The sequence below is a fragment of the Idiotropiscis lumnitzeri genome, chromosome 6 (genome assembly GCF_059441095.1).
Source record: "Idiotropiscis lumnitzeri isolate Australia: NSW breed Sydney's pygmy pipehorse chromosome 6, RoL_Ilum_1.0, whole genome shotgun sequence".
Lineage (NCBI taxonomy): Eukaryota > Metazoa > Chordata > Actinopteri > Syngnathiformes > Syngnathidae > Idiotropiscis > Idiotropiscis lumnitzeri.
Window position 1 is genome coordinate 10,127,330 of NC_142396.1, and position 19,670 is coordinate 10,146,999.

Below are 19,670 nucleotides of genomic sequence, written 5' to 3' on the forward strand. Positions count from 1 at the left end.
ACATGCTATTTTGACACATTGAGGTAAAATAAATGGCTGCACATTGTTCAATTATTTATTGCTATTAAAAACAAATACTGTTAAAGTCCAAGAAAAACATGTTTCTCTTACAGGCGCATCTTAGTAAATTAAAGCATCATGGACAACTTCGTTCTGTAGTTCAATTCAAAAAGTGTAACTCAAATTATTTAGAACTACTACACACAGAGTAAAATACAGAATGATTTGTTTATTTATTTATTTTTTAATTATACACATCTATAATTTTCTAGTTTGCGATGTTGCCTTTGCTTCCTCCGGTCTGTGTTAAGTGTGGTACACACACCATGTCACCAAACAGCACACTGACTACTTGTCACCCTTTGAATAGGCCAGCTAAGCTGATTACAAGTTTGACGACGGCTGTGATGTTTGAACATGTTAATTTTCATAAAATTCCAATTACTTTTGACAGATTTGATTTCTTTCTGTGATTACTGTTTTTTTTTTCTTTCATTAACAGAGGTGCACTAATGATTGTGTCCATATGTTAGGTGACGGCTAAGAAGTACAAACAATTCATCATCAAATGTCTAAAATTATTGTTTTTAATGGAAATTAGGAAGGAATTGGCATTTAAAAAGTATACTCCTGTGTTTAATGAATCTTTAAGTTTCACATTTTGAATTGAACAACTGAAATAAACATTTCTAGTCTTTTATCATTTACTGAAATGCATCTGCACCTAGGGTTGGCTCAATGTATGGGTGATAGGAACTCCCCAATATTCATCAATATGCATAAATCTAAACATCGATGTGAAATATCAGGGAAAGGTTTTAAAACATGGAGTGGCACTGGTGAGTAATAAGCATCATCCATCCAACCATCCATTATCCGATGCACTTCTTCTCACAAGAGTCGCGGAAGTAATGAGGAGCATCATTAACAGTAATAAACATTGTTAAATACGGGTTAATACAAAATGAAAGGTGTCCAGGCTGGTCCACCATTTAATATAGACCACAAAGTATTTGGAGGGCGAGGGGTTACTCGCTACGATGACAAATGCAACACCAACATGGCTTTGAATATACCACTCACAAAATGTTTGGGATATTAGCCTTTGGAATGAAATTTGAGGATCAACCTAAAATGCACAGTGACCATTATAAAAGGTCAAATAAAATTATATAGTAATAATATATATGTGTTATCTAGCATTTTAGGTTCCTCTATCCCTATTTTTTGTGAATAGTGCAGTGTTGCTTTAGGTCCTCCAAGTCAGCAGACGGCTGGTGATGGAGCAAAGTAATAGAGAGCCAATAGGATCAGATAGACAACTACCAGAGCTGTACCTGCATTTAAAAAATAGAAGGGAGAAAAAAGGGGCAAAATTTGATTTGTTTTAATGTTTAATCTATTTAATGCTTTATCTAGGGTGGGCAAAGTCTGGCCCACAGGCCACATACAGCTTACTCCCTTACTTCCACATTATCAGCAGTGTTTGCATTTCTTTAGCAGTTATGCCCAGATATGGGTCAATTAATTTTTTTCCCTTCCATTTGACATTGTGTATATTTGTTTTGTTTAGCTTATTAAATAATTTAATAATAATAGGAATGAGAATATGTTTTGAATTACCATAATGGAATAATATATATATATATATATATATATATATATATATATATATATATATATATTAAATTAGACTGTAACTAGGGCAACTAATACATATTAAAATATACTTTAACAATTGCTATGTTGTGTTTTATAGATTGAATATTATGATTGATTAATTGATTTATTGTAAATGCAAAAACATTGTTTCAATTTAGCAATTTTCTATTTTGTCAAATTAATGAAATATAATCAAAATTAAATAATAAATAAATGCAATCAAGAGACAATGACACAACACAACACATTTAACAATTATGTACATATTAAATAATGGGTTACTTCGGTGCTAGAATGTTTTATTAGAATATATCAGAATAAATGAATTATTGTAAATTTGTAAAATAAACTATTATATGTAATATCTATTTGGTTTATTGATTTATTGGAAATAATACAATTAATACACTTGCACATTCTCTACACTAAACAATTGTTCATGTATTTTTAAGAAATAATTGGTTAATTAAATAAATCATATGTATGAGTAAAAATTTAAATGTAAAAGTTAAGAATTCTTCATTTTATTATAAAGCAAGACAATTTTACATAATTTATATATAAAGCGTATCTCCACTTCTTCCTCCATACTACTAAGCTTTGTGTTCTCAAATGGAGTCCTTGAGCACAAACATTTGCCCACCCCTGCTCAAAATTATAAAACTCATGATGGATTGTGCCTGCATAACAGCAGGCTGTAATTAAACACTTACCTTGAAAATAATCCGACTTGCCATCCATGAAGATGTAGTTGACCAGAATCACGCTAAATATACTCGTCCAAAGGTGCAAGTCGCTGAACAAGAGCATGAAGCCCACATCCTGACAAAGGAGCAACGGGTTCAATTTAAAATCAACTTGTGTAAATGTTGCACAGCACAATGACAAAACCTTACATAAAAGGTGTTGAACAAGACCAGGATCGGAATCTGAAGCATGCAGACCTGCACAGCAATACAGCTTCCCACCTCTAAGCTAAAGGCAAAAGAAAAGTTCAAATTCCAAGAGTCATATTTTATTTCTTTTTTTTTGATGAGAGTACCTGAGACTTATGTTGTTCTGAAGTGCAAACTGGATACCATTGACAATCTCAGGGATCTCAGGAACCATCGCGAGAACAGTTACCCCAATGAAATACTGCAGAAGGAAAACAATAAAAAACACATGACACAAACTGCAGTGGCGCTAAGTAACCAAGTACAAATACTTTGTCAAAAGAGGCTAGTTACTTTTTTCAACCTCCACGGGAGATGACGGGAGCTTAAAAAAAATAACTAGAGAGGTAAGGTCAACCATGGTTGAGATCTTGATTAATTGATTGATTAAAATCTTGGGAAGGGACAGCAGTGACATGGAGGAATGTGAATCATGGAGCATTGCCGACAACGACAACAGGTGTTTCATGTTGTTGGCAACAAGACTGATTTGTTGTGCCAGCCTTCAGTTCCTCGTATTGAAAGTAAAAATCTATTTTACTTTTTACTTAAATGCCGAGGTACAGGTGTTCAATCAATGCTTCTACTTTAACCAATGACCTCTTTCACATAAGTACTGTATTTGTACTTAGAAGTGTCTGACCAACATGGATATTTTTTTGTGGCCGACGCGATTCTGGTGTTTGACAGGGTGTGCCAATTAATTGAAAAACTATATGATGAATAAAAGAACTTATTTATTGGTCCCTTAACTCTGACGACCATAAAAATATGAATTACAGGCAGAACATTTGACTGTTGTACATTTTGTCCTACAGCATTTGTTTGTTTCACAACAGAGAGAAAAAGCGACCATGTTTGAAATTTAATGTTATCTCTGTCTAGTGTGACTTTAAAAAAAATTCTGCAGTTTTTTGTTTTGTTTTTTGCTGATTTTTGCAGATTTTAAAAGCGCTATTATCCCTGATTAAATCGACCGGTCAATTAATCTGTTGGGCCTTTGTACTGAGTAGACAGTGTGAATACTTTTGCCAAAAGCGCCAACCTGGGAAATATTAGGCTGGTTGAGGATGGGCTGGATGTGTTCGGTGGCGAGGTCGGCACAAGCAGACATGAGCACGGTGGCCATGATGAGGATAAGTAGAGACCTCCATCGGGACCAGTGAACCATAGCACCACCATGCTGGCCGTGGCCGCTTTCTGTTTAGATAAGACCACATTAGAATTCAATCCCACTAAGCACACCGTAGTGGAAAGAACATCCTACCTTGAATGTCTCCAACGTGAATGTCATAGATGTGGGAGTGTGTCTTGAGCGTAAATATCAATCCGATGATGTAAGCCACAGGCAAGAGGGCAGAAACAGTGTACACCAGGGGCCTGGAAAACAATATTGAGAGATTTTGGAGGGAACCTGTGAAAACCTGTGCAATCAAAACTACATAGGCCCAAATTTCACTGAGTAAATACATTGAAATGATATTATTTTAGAATACATTTTAATACATTCTTCTTTGACAATATGCCGTGAGATTTCACAAATGCACAATGTGCTTGGGAAACACTGGCCGAGCTCGACAACACATATGAGGATCTAAAGCCTCTCTTGTATCTCTGGCAACATTTTTTTTTTAAATCGGTATGCACCGGAAAACATTTGTTGTGCTTGTGGAGAGGAAATATAAAGTCTTACTCAACATGGTGATGGAAGAGTGTGCCATTGTTCTGTTGAACAGAAAGAAAGAGTCGCCCAATATGCTCTGCATATCATTATGCCTTTTAAGTGACGTCCTTTCGGACTGAGGGCGCTCACCACATCATAGTGACAGTTGCGGCAGATGAACGGGCCACTGCTGTTACTCGTGGTGTTTGTCCATGTGGAGTTGGTGCACGAGTCACACACAAAGTTCCCATAAGCCTTGGAGAACAATGTTGGGGCGAATACGCCTGCAGACAGGGTAGTGGTGATATTAAGGGATTAAGTCAGTTAAGTCCCCACCGACTAGAAGGCCCAGGTACCAAATGCACAGCCAGGCAGTGCCATTCAGTTACCTCCAACAGAGATGAAGAGCAGTGCAGAGCTCACGCCTGTGCAGCGGCTGTTAAATCTTTGCTCGCGATGTCTCAACCCCCCAATTATCATACAGATGCCCTGGCGGAGCAAATTGTTACATTGCTACAATAATGTAGTGTGCGCGTGTAAGTGCGTGTGTGTGTGTGTGTGTGTGAGTGTGGAGAAAAAGTGACGCCTCACAGGGATGAAGAGGATGCATCCTAGAAGCGTCCCAGTCAGCGCTGCCTTCACGACCTCCTGCAGGCACGGGTTGGCTGCCCGGTGACCCCTCAGCAGAGCGGTGATGTAAAAAGTCAACTCTGTGATGGAGCCAAAGGTGGCGTTGACGACAGCGCCCACGGCAAAGTTACTCTGGGCCGAGATGCTGCGGGAGAGGGCCAAAAGGAGCGAAATTAATCATATGTGGGCATCTTGAGAGTTGGAAACATCAGTGGTTCTCAAACTGGGGTCCCCGAACCTTTACATGGGCGTTTGTAAAATGTGAAATATGATCCATGTTTTTACTTGACATTTGGATCATGAGGGGGTATTTGAGGAAAACCTTCACCCCCGTAATGCATCACTGGACCCAAAAAAAATTTGAAAAACCTTAACTTCTATTCACTTTAAGGTCAGGATAAGTGAGCTCACCTGGCGATGCCCATGCCGATGTAGTACGACAGAGGTATGATGGAGACAATTGCTATGGCGAACTTGACATCAGAGCTGGTGTACTGGTTTCCTCTGTCTATGTACCCGATTATCAGTGCAATTATGACAAGTGGGAGGAGGTCTTGGGGGAGGGTCAAAGGTAACAAATTGATTTAAAACTTGACAAGACACAAGGAGACACGGTCAGTTTAATTGTTCTTTAATTAAAGCCCAGAAGTGCTTTTCGTACAAAACCTGACAAAAATAAGGCAAAAGAAAAAGACTACCTTAATAAATCAGATCTCAGAGCGGTAAAGGATACTGACAGCAAATACATTGATGCCATCAACAGTATACTTGTAGTAGTACCAGTTTGTTGCATGGTAGCAGCACAGCAGGGTCCGACTCTGGTAGACTTCACGCTAAAGTACAAAAAAAAAAAACTATGATAATTTAATAAGCACCTGCATCGTAATGCAAATAAAAAAAACTAATATTTTCTCTTGCCTTGCTCTGAAAGCTGGCTGACACGGACACATCCTCCGGAGGCAATAGAAGGATGACGCCAAGAGTGCGTGCGTTCATCTTGGCTACCGGAATGGTGAAGACCAGAATCCAGGAAAAGAGGCAGGCCAGAGAGTGGATAATCACCAGCGGAGGATATCCCAACAACAGCCACACATAAGTTGAGAAACGACACTAAAAATGAGAGGGAAAACAGTTTCTCATTATATTAACAAAAAAAACAGTTAACCCAATGCTGGAGTCAAAGCAGTAGATCGCCGTTTATTGTTGGTGCAATCATTTTTCATGGATTTTTATAGTTTACAGGCAAGTCCAAATTTAGAGTTGGGCGCCACCCACGTAATATAATATTTTTTTTTTTAATTATGCTACAGCATGCCTGGCACCATCGATGGCTGAAAATGAAAAAAAAACTAGGTGAAACCCAGCATAATTAAGACCAAGAAAAGGGGCTGAGAAGGTCTAACTGAGCTTCAATAATGTTTTAGGTTTTTTTTAACTGTGTGTGACAAGCAGCTTTAGGAAAGAACGCTTTGCTACTTAATTTGGATAACCGTGCAAGTGAGAATGCAAACAGGTGCTAAGGAGTATGTTAAAAAAATGTAATTCTGTTTTCGTAAGTTTAAACATGCTTAAAGTGTGTGTGATAAAACTAGAGAGATTTTTTTTTTTTTTTTTTTTTATCTCTGTATATTGCTGATTTTCACTTATGGTGAGTGGGACTGTATCCGCCGCGATAGTCTGCACTTTCCTGCACAACATGTACCTCATACTGAGAGGTGTCCTGAATAGTTTGGTCATTATATTTAGCTTCATGATGTCATTGCATTGTACAGGCGTACATAATGAAGTGGCAGGCACTCTACAGTTTACAGTCACAGTTACAGTGTTACCCAGTAGCCAGAGTGCACTGGTTGCTCTGACGCCTCCTCCGGGATGGGACTCTCTGCGGGTGACGGTAGCAAAACCGGTGAGCTGTCCTCATTCCACTCCACAGTGCACTCGCAGTCAGGCATTTGCTCACAACATCTGCGAAACGTATGTCCAATCTGTTTGAATACATGTCCAGAATAACAAAGTGGAACCATTAGAATAATAATCAAGCACTCACAATCATAAGAGGCCATCAAGTGGAGGCATGATGGGTGTGCACTTGTTTAAAAGAACAATGAACACATAGTGGAATCCTCACAACTACAAAACTATCACCTTTCAAGAAAACAAAAAAAAGAGAGAAAGACATTTTATAGACTGGTCAAAAAATAATTGACACGTGGTTAAAGACCAATAGTGCAGGTTTGAGAAAAAAATAATGTTGGTCGAATGGACCAAAACTGGACATACAAGGTCGATAATATGTATCTAAAGTTAATACATATCCCATAAATGGCTTTGGCCTAATGTTCTGTCCAGTAAATGTATAAATGAATACCTGGTGAACCAACTTGCCAAATGGCCACAGGAAGTAACAAGACAGCTTCCAGCAGAGCTTTCCTGAAACGGTAGAAAGAGAAGAATGAAGAAAAAAGCGCATCGTTCGCTGTTGTGTTGTTGAACTATGTGTGTTAGCGATTGTTTAAAGCGTTATCAAACATGTATTCTATAATTTCCATTGTTTTTCTATAGCATTTCACATTATACATTAACATGAAGCTAACGTGTGGATCTGGAACAACTCCCCTGCGATAAAATGGAGGTTCACTGTAATGACCCACCTACCATGGGGCGCACCGATGACAGTGAGGAACATTAGTATGCCCACCAGCAGGTACATCAGGGAGAGCCACCAACCAAATAGAAACACATACACCACATTTCCACATGTAAGGAGATAGCCTGCCAACAGAGAAAATACATTTTTAAAAATGTATTAGTAATATATTAGTAAAATAAATCTAATTAAATTCGTCATTCTTTAATTTTATATCCTTTTTTAAGAAAGAAAATTGGAAAATCATCTAAAAAAAAAAAAACATCCAGATTTCAGTGAGTCTCTTCTTAAAGCTCACTTTCATCATTTGGCTTCTACTTAGAACTCACTGTTAATTGCTTACATACATATAGTTGGGTTTCTCGAATGCCCAAGTGGGAAACTCAACAACCTCTGTCTATTTCTGAAAATTCTGAATCGTCCAATTGAAATACGCAACTGCCAACACACCAAGTTTCTCCGCCCATGACCTGGTGGGTGTTTTGATGATTTATTTTCATTTATTCAAATTATTTAATGAGATAAATAATGAAAGCTATGCATCAGTGCATTTTAATAACCATGTTTTAAGAAAGTAATGCAACAAGCATATCGGGACTTTTACTAATGTAAGATTAATGAACGGAGCGGGCTGTACAGTTTGCCTACTCCTGCTAAATGGAAGTTCCCCTTCTTGATAATCCTGTTGATTTGGTGGGTGACATTAGTGTCAGCCTTGTTTTCTTATCATGCTTTTTTGGTCATTTTAAACCAGACTGATCCGACAAACACAGAGTCCATAATTGTACCTGGTCCAGTATGCGGCTTAATGACGTTCAGCTCTGAGTAGAGCTCTTTCACCACTTCAGATCTCTCTTCAAAGGGACGCTCAGTCACGTGGCTCTTCCATTTTCTAAACCCAAACTGAAACACATTCAGACATATACATTACTCACAAAAAAAATCAGTTTACTGCGCTTTCAGATGGAGGTTTATGGTGATCTTAAAATGAACTATAATCTTTTATGTAATTTTTGCACAACTTGCTGGGTACCAACAAGGCGCTGAATGGCAAACTTAACCTCAGTTGTTTGATCAGAAAATTATAAACAGATCATACCCGGTAATTGTTGACCAGCTTGTTGGCTTCCACTTTGTTCTCGGCTCTGATGGTTCTTATGCTTTGAATCTCCTCCCAGCTTTCTTCATAAGCCTGATTGCTCGGATCTGGGGAGTTGCAGAAAAAAAATAAAGAATTGTTTTGCTAAGGTGAATTGGAATGAGGAAAAAAAAAACATTGCAAGTACTCACAAGCATGTGCTGAGAGGTACTTTGTCGCATACTGGGCAGGACATATGGGCTGGTGTGCAGCTGCAGAGCAGCACTCTGCTGTTTGATATTGTAGACCTCGGACAGGGCACTCATGGAGGTGTCCTTCATAGTCAGCTGCCTGGTCATCCTGTTGTTGTCCTTCCTGTGGAGGATCTGCAAAAGAGTCAAAACAATTATCAATCCACTTTCTATAACGTGTCCTCAAGAGAGGATGAGCTGGAGCCAATCCCATCTGACTTTGGGACTTTGAGTGTTCGCCAGTCACAAGTCACAATATACAGAGTTGAGGATAATCAAGTCACACTCACACCTATGGGCCATTCAAAGTCTTCTGTGGATCGCAAATTGATGTTTTGAGGAAGAAAAAAAATCTTGTAAATCTTAATTTATTTAGTCGTGTATTGTGAGGCGCAATACATTAAATTAGTAAAGCTGTAAGGACATTAATCCGTGTCATAAGTGTGTTTGTGTCACTAGTAGTTGAATGAGTGTCATATTTAACAAATTTGTTGGATTATGTTGCACGTTGAAACAAATATTGACAAGTCACAAGAAATCATATGGTGATAGTTTCACTTCGGGGGGCTTTATCTCAGTTGAGAGTTATCAAGTGACTGAAAAGTCAGCAGTTCAAATTCTTGCTCTGGCTGTCAAGTGTCTACTGTTGATATCTCCTTGGGCATTAAACCGAAGCTCTGGCAGCCACCAATTGGTGGACGTAAGCCCTGTGACGGTGCACATACGTTTTCAATCTCATTTATACAGTCAGGATTTTGCTGAAATATTTTCACTATTTATACAAACCAAACAATTTGACAAATTCCTGGTTTACTCCTTATTAATTCCTGAAAATTCCAGAAATATTGCAACCCTAATCCCAAATGATTTTGTCAATTCCTGATGTAATGACCAAAAACACCAGTTGCCTCTTATTGAACTCACAAAGTGACACGAAATAATTCCAAACCATTTTTATTCATCTTGCTAACGGCTTGTTCTCCTATCCGCAAACCAAAAGCATGACTTCAATAAAGGCTATTCATTTAATGGGAGATATGAAATGTCATGTGAGGAAAACACACTACTTTCAAGAGAAAACTGTGCACAATCCACGTTACTTCTCCCTTTCAATGTTTCTGAAACAACTTTTGTCACTTCTCACTTTCGTAACTCATCTGCAGCGGGCTAAAGAATTGCTGATTTCAACCATTCTATTGCAGATTTTTTGAAGTGATCAGTTTTTAAGTTTGTTCGCCTTTTTGTTTGTTTGTTTGTACAGTACATTTATTGAAATAACTTCATATGTAGGAAAGCAGAGCCACATTCGGCGATACTCTTTTCAGCCATTTACTGAATGCCGCAAGAGCAGTGAAACATATGAACACTATGAGCACACTCACATGGGACTTTCTGTTGGCCACACCTCAAGCCCAAACACTTGCGTGCAGACTGATCTGATGCTGACAGGAAATAAAAATGATGACAAGAACTTGCATCGCCGCGATCAAATGCAAGGAAGTCAGAGATCAGGACAGCTTAGTCATTCGACAAAGGCAAAGCAATTGAGAAATCAGGCTAAATGGCACCACAGTATAAATGTGTAACATGTCAATTGAAAAAAAGATGTGAAGAAAATTGCTTTGAGTGAGACAAATCACTCGACATAATTTACATTTCAAGATGTAACATGGGGGAAAATCATAAAATGATCATAGAAGGACAAAGTTGATTAATCCCCAATCTGTTGCCCAGAATGTTAGCACAGCCTCGAAGTTGGCAAAAATAAGGATGCGATACCCACGGCTAAGTGAAGAAGCAATTGAGACCCAAAATAAGCAATAAATACAGCCATCTCTACGTGTTACCCCAGTACGAACTCTTCTGTGTGACAACAAGAGTCTGAGAAAGGTTCCGGTATACTCTAAAATTAGAGCTGCGTTTGGCATTGTTTGGGGGGTAAAAAAAGCATCTCCCGATGTATCTATAATATCCTATTTCATAGTGACCGTTAAATAATATTTATGAATTATGAAACCTCTGGCGTTAGCCTCTTGTCATGCACGGACGCTTTTTTTAAAGCACGGGTGAAATGCAAGGACAGAAGCGCTTTAAAAAGGATGCAGGACGGTCGGGGACGCAGGATGATTATTTTATAAATAAGGACAATAATGGAATTGACGACGGATGGGCAAAATAGGATAGTAAGTATCCATTCGTGTATATAGGTGTATGTAGATAGATAGATAGATCGATAGAGTATATATTTTGGCAACGCCCAAAATTATGGAAAATTTTAAATGGTAAAAATTGGTATAACCCAGTCTCGACAAGTCAGTTGACTAAATAATTTGCAGACCCTGCGCATGGTTTCGTCAAATATCTTTAAACATGTATAATGTACTCGGAAATAAACATTTTTAATTGGAATTACCCAGTCTTTATAAGCCGTCGTCCCAAATGTTAAATTTAACACACGTTTACACCTGTGTGCCTCTATTGCCACCGCTCAAAGGCACAGTATAAAGTGGAGTATTCTACGTTTATGAGAACGATTTGCTGTTCCCAGTTAAGTTACTTTGTAGCTCACCTTCAGGTTGTTCAGCCGGCCTCTTCCTCCTCCGGCTATTTGCGTCTGAATCCTGCGGAGACCAGGGAAACATCCTCGGCTGCTGAGAGAGCACCACAGCAGCACAGTCGCTCCACTCCAGCACAATCGGATTGAGTGATGGTCGGCGGGTGGAATTGTGGGAAATGTAGGCAACCAATAGTTTTATATTCTTAAAGGAAACGCTCCCAAATACTAGGCAGTTCGCGCAGTTTCACCGAAGGGATCTTTTTTCTGTTTTTCTCCGTTGGTTTGGTTTTTTGAAACAGAAATGACATTATCAAAATAACAAACATTATCAAAATAACAAACCACCTCGCAATTGTTTTTTGTTGATTTCATCAAATTATTAAGTATCTCAGTGCATCTTTGCAAATGTTTATGTACAAGTAGTAGTCGAAATAGCACATGGAGCCAACATTTAGCACATTTTCCAAATAAATAGATATTCCTGATCTGGGCTTCTTAGTTGATATGGTTCTCCAAAACATTATTTCATTCAGCAAGTCAGGAGTGTAGTCAAGGACATACACAGTAAAATTGGTAGAGTGATTTTTACAGAGACAGGTTTTTTTTTTCGCTCTAATTGAGTTGTATTTAAACTTTTTGGAGTACAATTGTTTCCAACGTATAGGGAGATTTGTCTCAAAATTAGTCACAAAAATGCGTCTTTTCACATGGCTTTCAGTTTCCACAAATATATTTGTGATTTTCACGTGATTTTTTTAGCGTCCAAGTCCTCACAGATTGAGATAAAGTAGGTTGCTTTGACTCCTCTTTGTAAAGTATTGAATACGTAGTGAAATCCTACCTTGGTACAGGCCACACACTGTAGATGCAACGCAATTACTGCTTAAGTGTGAATATGAACAGCAGTGCAGAATTTGAAAAAGTATACAGCAAATTGAAGGAATTGATATTCCAAGTAAGCTATTAACAGGCCTGCTGTTCTGCTTTGCATCTGTGTCATTTAAACCTTGAACTGTCTGATGCTAACTGGGAAAAGATAAACATTTTGCTCCGTATTTGCGCTCTTTGTTATGCTCCAAATAAATATTTGGTGTCAAATACAGCTTCAGGTCACAAAGGCCTTTTGAAAGGTTGAAGTGACCCAAATGTCAATCAATGCTTTCATCATAGGAGATGCCTAACAATATCTATTACTGGCCTTGTAAGGCAGCCAAAAGAAAATCTGAAGTTTACACTGACTTTAGAGAGAAACGAGGCCTCGATTGGTAGATTACTTATTTATTTATTTTTTTTTACCAGGAGAGGTGGTGCTTTGAAGACATCCAGTCTTTTCAAATATAAATAAGCTTGTACGCATACAGTATATGGCGCACTTGGGAACTGTCCGGAACAAACTTCAGTGAAGCCATGATCCAACGCTGGAGTGCCACCTCATTTGTTACACTAGCACTACTATGGTGCCTCACTGGGACAAAGGTCGATGCTTGGAAATCATCTTCTGGACACCTACAGACTCTACCAGATTCGGCTTACTTTGGCCCTTATGACCCGCAACCTCTTAAAAATCCATTTCAGAGGCCTTTACCCCCCCAACCTCCTAAACCCGGACCGCCTTATCCCCCTGACCATATCTTTCCACCTTACGGAGGGCCCAATGTTCCTCCGCCGAACTCTGAACCACCAAACGTCTACCCATGGCCATTTCTCCCTTTCCCTTCATCGTATAAACTTCCACTACCACAAAAGCCGCCCCCTGGAGACCAACGCAATCCAGTAGGGTCAGGCTCGTACATCTTCTTAAAACCTGCACATGTTACACTATCAGAGAATCCAAAGCCGCCAACATGGAACTATCCTTTATTCCCTCGTGACCCTGTGGACTCTTCAGCGGAGAAGCCTCCAGACCCCATAGTGGACACTTCTTGGTATCTTCCTCCTCACCCTGTCCCATACAACCCACTGGTTCCTGTTCCTACAGCACACATCCCTCCATTGTCGAATAGAAAAACGGATCGGCAAAGAGTTCCCTATCTTTACTACGATTACCCTTCTTCAGAGAATCCTTCATGGCAGGCAGCATCGTTCGATCAGGGTAGTACTTCATTGCACCCAAAACCAGCTCGACCACCAAAGAATCCTCATGTTGTTCAGCCGCTGCTCATGGACCCAAATGATTATAATACAAAACAGAAAAATCCATTTCCTCGAGGATTTTATTATCAGCATCATGACCAGGAACATCGGCCACAGCTACCTGGGAAACAGACACCGATCCCTAACCCCCCTGTTGTCAGAGACCCTCATTTACAGAGCTGTGATGTGACAAGAGTTCAAAGAATCCGGTGTGGGAGTCCTGATATTTCTGTTGCGGCATGTGAAGCCATCAGCTGCTGCCACGATGGTGAATCTTGCTACTTTGGGAAAAGTGGTATGTAATCATCAGAATTTATTTATTTTTTTTGTCCAAGAGTATTTTGATATGTAAATATCAGTCGGGTTCAAAAGAGTTTAGTTCTTTGTAGCATCTGCCTACCACCTTCTCAATTAGCTTGAGTGATTGAACAGTCAACAGTTCAAAATAATATATACCAGTGGTGAATCCGATTTCTTTTCACCAAAATGTGTTTAAACCAATAACATTGTTCTTTGTGTTCTTCCAGTGACCGTCCAGTGCACTAAAGATGCTCAGTTCATTTTGGTAGTGGCCAGAGATGCCACCCTACCCAATCTCGACATCAACACTATTTCACTCATGTCAGATGGTCCTGGCTGCAGTCAGGTTGACTCCAATTCTGCTTTTTCCATCTACCAGTTTCCTGTGACTGCCTGCGGTTCTGTCGTTATGGTTAGACCTTTACTTCATTTTTCCAAACCCACAACAACAAAAGAACAAGGTATGTTTATATTCTTGTCTTCTCTCAACGTCTCTTGCAGGAGGACGCTGGTAAAGTCATCTATGAGAATAGGATGAGCTCCTCATATGAAATTTCACTGGGGCCTTGGGGTGCCATCACCAGGGACAGCAGCTATGAGTAAGGCATTATTTTAAGCTACTCAGTTTGTATTTTACAGAAATTTGGCTTCGGAGTGAAATTTCATGAAAAACTCAATTTGACCATGTCTAAACTTTGGTACACAAATTACAAATAGTTTAATGTTACAGTTCTTTTTGCACAACTTGCTAACAGCGACCAGAACAACAAGTGCTTGACTCATGAAACAAAAAAAATCATATTGCAACCCATTTAGTATTGGTATTTAACGTCCTCTTCCAGTTCACATTTTGACATCTTGAACAACAGTACTTCGCCATCACAATACTTACAAAAAATGTGTCAAATGTTTGTAGAAATGTAGACATCAGTATTAAGTTGTGCAAAAAATAGTAAAACATTGACGAGTTGAACATTCAAAGGTCAAATTAAGTTCATCAATAAATGTTACAGCATCTTTTAAGATAAATTCTAAAATCACCTGAAAGCCCAATATCCCTATATTTTTGGGAGTGGTGTACGTGCAACGCTCTCAAACTGATTGCTCTTTAACCTAATAAAACCTTCCTCTTTTTCAGTTTAGTCTTCCAGTGTCGATACTCAGTCTCTTCAGTTGAGACTCTGATTTCAGAAATGGTACCATTGCAGAACCCTCCTTTCGCAGTAGCTGCTCAGGGTCCCATCAATGTGCAGCTGAGGTTGGGAAATGGACAATGCACCGTAAAGGGTTGTAATGAAGGTATGTGCACACACTCCTGCTTCCCTATTTTGTTTGGAGACAGAACGTAATTAGTGTGTCTCACTCATAGAGGAAGTGGCCTACCACTCTTTCTATACTCACGACGACTACCCAGTGAGCAAAGTCTTGCGCGACAACGTGTTCGTGGAGGTTCGAATTACGGGGAGGACTGATCCCAACCTTGTCCTCAGCCTTGGTCGCTGTTGGACCACCACCAGTGCACACCCTCACAGCATGCCGCAGTGGGACATTCTGATCAACGGGTAACAGCAAAATCGATTTTCAGGTTCCCTGCTCATGTTATATCAATGTTAACATTGTCGGCAGGTGTTCTCATTGTGGTGGTGAAATATTCAAGTCCATTGGTAATTTCTAACTCAAGGTTCATTGTTAAAATTAAGAAGAGTAATTTAGTGAAAAATACATCCTTAAGAAAATAAAAACTCATGATAGTGTCAAATAAATAAAGGTGTATAATAACAATGTAAAGATTACATTCACTAGATCATTCAAAGAGGACCCAAGTTAGCTAATAAAACTCTAAATACTTTAATTTAATAAAGGGATAAAAATCATAAAATATTTTCAATAGTTCCATAACTCATAACCTTTTCTATAACAATTTCTTTAATCAACTGTAATTTTACCATATGGAGCTTTCTTAAAGGGACAGTGTGTGGATTGTTTTGACTGTTAATGTCCACCGTCCACTGTTAATTTCAACAATACAAGCAAAAAAAAAAAAAAAATCTTTCTGCTATTTGTAACAAATGCAATGCTCTTACTTCAAGTCATTTATGATGACATTTTGCTTACACTTCTGCTGAAGAAATTGCTGGTAGGCTTGTGAAGTGTGGTCTCTCTGAGGTACTGGAGCGTGCATGCTTGGAACTATGGTCATTGCATTCTATTAGTCCACCACTAGATGGTCCAAAATTCTACACGGTGTCCCTTTAAAACGGGAGAAGGGAACTCCGGTTTCTGGAAAGCCATATCCTGCCTGTTTTCGACCTCACCTTACTCCAAAAACACCTGATTCAAATAATCAGGATCGTTTCAGGCTTCTACAGGGCTTGTTGATGTGCGGATCATTGGAATAAGTTTTTTTTTTGTATGTTTTTATCTCCTGAAAAGTCATATTTTATCTGCAAATAGTTTGCTGTACGCCAACAATTATTCTTTATGTTAGGGCCTCCACAGAAGAAAGACAGATAGGAAGATAAGTGAAAAAAAATCTGTTAACGGGCCAGATTCCCCAAAAATGACTGTGTGGACGTCAATTTCAAAGACACGTGCAATATGTTCAATATGATTATCAAAATTGAATCATGCATGAAATTAAATAACTCATAGACAATACAACCATGTAAAATGTTTTGATTTAGAATCAATTAACTACTCATTACACACACTGCAGTTAGCAGAGCAGGTTGTGCTACATGCCAAAATCGCATGTATTCAATGGAAAAAAATGGTGCAGAACAAAGGAAACATTTAAAGACTTATAATTGTGCTGATTTGGACACAAATGTTTGGCCACTTACAATTAGATCTCGCTTTCGTCATTCTGCAATATTGTCAGCGCACCTATCAAGTGATATTGACCCAAAACAGTTGTGTGTGCAAAAAGCTAAACTTGAGATCATGAGAGAATGATTCCAGTTCCCTATGATTTAAACAAAATAAAGTAAATAATTTCACATTGCTAAAAATTAAACACATACTCTGACGTGAACAAATATTTCTTCCTCCAGGTGTCCAAACATTGATGATCGATACACAGTGATGCAGGTTCCCGTTGGTCCTGGCTCCGGTGTGGATTTCCCAAGTCATCACAGGCGCTTTGTTTTCAAAATGTTTACCTTCGTAGAGACCAACACACTAATACCCCAGAGTGAACATGTAAAAGACGATCCACCTAGAAAATTGTTGCAGCAATAGCCCTAATACTGTTTTGTTTCCCAGGTGTACATTCACTGTAGCACGTCTGTGTGCAACGGAGCTTCTGTCCATTCCTGTGAGCCCTTATGCTACAGGAGAAGTAAGGAATTTGTTTACAATATGCAAAATGTCTGAATGAATTTGTGATTCTCAACCATATTTGAATGTGTGTTTGTTCGTGCAGAGAGAGATGTGACGACTGCGGCCCAGACGATGGCCAAAATTGTGGTCTCTGCAGGACCTCTGGTCATGATCAAAGCCTGAACAGCTAATGGAAACAATCACATTTTGCCAGAACCTTTTAACGCAATTGGAACCTGACCACTGTCAAGGGATTAGTGGCGTGGAAAATGAACACGGTTGTGTATAAAATGGTAATGGCTGCAAAAAAAACAAACAAAAAAACACTAGAGAACAAGGACTGACAACTCTCCAAATAACTGTCTTGAAATGTGTATTCAGTATGATTGTATGATTTTATTTCTATTTCTTGGATCAAAGAACGTTGACACTTTTGAATGCTTGCATTCTAACTGCATTGTCATACAATATTCTAAACAATTTAATATAACTAATATAATATACTAATCCACTTTTATGTATTTCTTTTGACATTGTGCCAGTGGTAATCTTGTTCCATGAGCATAAAAGTGTCACACAGGAGAAAAGGAAAAAAAAAGTTTTGAAATGAGGTCATTTCGATGTACAGTTCTTAGGGTAATAAATCATTTACTACCATTGACGGCTTAACACGTCAAATATCCTCTTTTTTTTTTTTATTCGGCTGGTGGTGAATGAGTTAAGGACCAAGAAAGAAAGGAAAAAATGTGAAATAATGTTGCACTTGTCTTAATAATAGACTCAAAAACTTACTAGTGGAATCTGTGCATATTTAATTGAACCCAAAGCTTATATAGTCATCGGAAGCCATGCCTTATTCCGTCAGTGTGATGGCAACAGCTGGATATACACGTTTATTGTACCTTGTTCCGTCTAATATAAAAACATTAAATTGTTCTGCCTGTGTGGTTAATCACACCTGTCTCTGACAGATGAACTAAGACATATTTGTAATTAATGAATAATAATTTAAGGACAAATTTAGTGAAATTGAGTCATTTTGGTCGGGAATCACTTGTAATCTTATCTATCAAATGTCATTTCTTAAGCTCCGAAATAACATTTGTATAAAACTGACTTTGTTGTTGAATACCTTCCACAGTGCATGTACACACAAACGCCACAGAATCTAACTTATTACAACACACCCCCAGCACTCATTGGCCAGAGAATCACTCCAACAGCCTGGTGGGAGGGGCATACTTGTATTTCTGAACTTTGACCTTGTTGTGAAACATATACTTGAAAATGAAAAAAACATTAAAACACAAGTATACTGTATAAACCCATCAGTGAGTGAACACTATATATTAATACAGACCATGCACACATACTGTTAAGCATCTATCATTGCTTTCACGTAAACCTCCATCTGGGCATTCACGATCACACAATAAAAAGTAAAACATGTTTATCCAGGGTATGTGTATGTATGCGGGGTACACCCTGGACTGGGTGCTAGCCAATCACGGGGCACACATAGGCAGCCAACCATACACACTCAGACTTCCCATGTGCGTTGGGAAATCCGGTCGATTTTCACTTCATTGGTTAATAAGATGGATGGATGGATGGTCCGAAAATTATTGTTCCACTAAAAATATTTTTTTAATTTTTAGTAACAGGGCGGACATTTAAACACTTTACCAGTAGATAGCAGAAGGCACAGTTAATCTGTGTACAACATAACCCCTTCTGCCACTACTACAACACAATAATAGCTTTATAACAGACCCTCGTTCCATGTAATTGAAGCAAATTTAGAATTAAATTCACGGTGTGTGTATATACTTTTGTGCGATTTTGTAAGGAGGATTAAAAGTGCCAAAGTTGAATAAATACGCGATGAAATGTTTAATTAAAATTGTAATTTATTAATTGCTTCATTCATTCATTAAATATGGAATTCAACAAATCAGATAAATACATAAATGCACCATTAAATCACGAAAAATAAAAGTGTCATTAATTTATGTTTCATTTATTAATTAAATATTGAAGTAAATAAATCAATATGTCATTCATTAATTCAATGACCAATCATTGTATGTAAAAATATATATGTCTATAATTATTTCGGTATTTAATTCATTAATTCATGATCCCGTATTGCAGTTTTCCTGAATTTATATTATCCGTCAAACTCACGCATCAAGGCAAGTCAAATCCAGAATAATGGAGTCATGCCAACCGAGCGTCTTGTGAAAATACTCCGACACACTGGGTGTATACTCTAGTCACCTCTACATTGTTTTGAATACTCAAGCAAAACAACAAAATACAAGCCTAGAGATCACTCAATCAAGGTAGCTCATGAAAGTCCTTGTAGCCGCCATGTTTCCAATCACTTCAGGTCAAAGCAATGGCTTAGACAAGATTTGAGTTAGTCAGCGTATGTATATATATTAGTGCTGTCAAGTGATTAATTTTTTTAACTAATTAATCACAAACAAT

General features: G+C 38.4%; 2 protein-coding genes across 4 annotated transcripts; one reads left to right on the plus strand and one right to left on the minus strand.

Annotated features, from left to right (window-relative positions):
* Positions 1-41: 41 nt before the first annotated feature.
* Positions 42-11,734, minus strand: LOC148335169 (uncharacterized). Of its 3 annotated transcripts, XM_088299304.1 has the most exons (21): positions 11,436-11,734; positions 10,249-10,308; positions 8,828-9,001; positions 8,637-8,743; positions 8,326-8,440; positions 7,546-7,662; positions 7,259-7,320; positions 6,720-6,875; positions 5,809-6,000; positions 5,624-5,723; positions 5,302-5,443; positions 4,852-5,035; positions 4,650-4,749; positions 4,411-4,544; positions 4,291-4,322; positions 3,865-3,977; positions 3,643-3,797; positions 2,705-2,799; positions 2,559-2,637; positions 2,376-2,484; positions 42-1,337 (listed from the first exon to the last, which is right to left on the minus strand). In XM_088299304.1, exons 1-21 carry the CDS (start codon positions 11,506-11,508, stop codon positions 1,264-1,266), a joined length of 2,373 nt encoding a protein of 790 aa, XP_088155430.1. In that variant the 5' UTR covers positions 11,509-11,734; the 3' UTR covers positions 42-1,263. The 3 variants fall into 3 exon arrangements, with proteins under 3 accessions (XP_088155430.1, XP_088155432.1, XP_088155431.1); XM_088299306.1 differs by lacking the exon at positions 2,559-2,637; XM_088299305.1 differs by lacking the exon at positions 10,249-10,308 and having other exon boundaries at positions 11,436-11,730.
* A 1,033-nt stretch (positions 11,735-12,767) lies between these two features.
* On the plus strand, positions 12,768-18,112 carry LOC148335170 (zona pellucida sperm-binding protein 4-like). Its single transcript, XM_088299308.1, has 8 exons — positions 12,768-13,851; positions 14,084-14,268; positions 14,358-14,455; positions 14,995-15,155; positions 15,226-15,418; positions 16,910-17,057; positions 17,121-17,196; positions 17,281-18,112. The coding sequence occupies exons 1-8, from the start codon at positions 12,831-12,833 to the stop codon at positions 17,358-17,360; spliced, it is 1,962 nt and encodes a 653-aa protein (XP_088155434.1). The 5' UTR covers positions 12,768-12,830; the 3' UTR covers positions 17,361-18,112.
* Positions 18,113-19,670: the final 1,558 nt, after the last annotated feature.

Coding starts and splice junctions, on each gene's coding strand:
- LOC148335170 (XM_088299308.1), top strand. CDS start 12,831: ATGATCCAACGCTGGAGTGCCACCTCATTTGTTACACTAGCACTACTA. Junction 14,269..14,357: donor CCTGCGGTTCTGTCGTTATG/GTTAGACCTTTA, acceptor CGTCTCTTGCAG/GAGGACGCTGGTAAAGTCAT. Junction 17,058..17,120: donor TAATACCCCAGAGTGAACAT/GTAAAAGACGAT, acceptor TTTGTTTCCCAG/GTGTACATTCACTGTAGCAC.
- LOC148335169 (XM_088299304.1), bottom strand. CDS start 11,508: ATGTTTCCCTGGTCTCCGCAGGATTCAGACGCAAATAGCCGGAGGAGG. Junction 5,724..5,808: donor CAGCCAGCTTTCAGAGCAAG/GCAAGAGAAAAT, acceptor TTTGTACTTTAG/CGTGAAGTCTACCAGAGTCG. Junction 2,800..3,642: donor ACCAGCCTAATATTTCCCAG/GTTGGCGCTTTT, acceptor TTCCTTCTGCAG/TATTTCATTGGGGTAACTGT.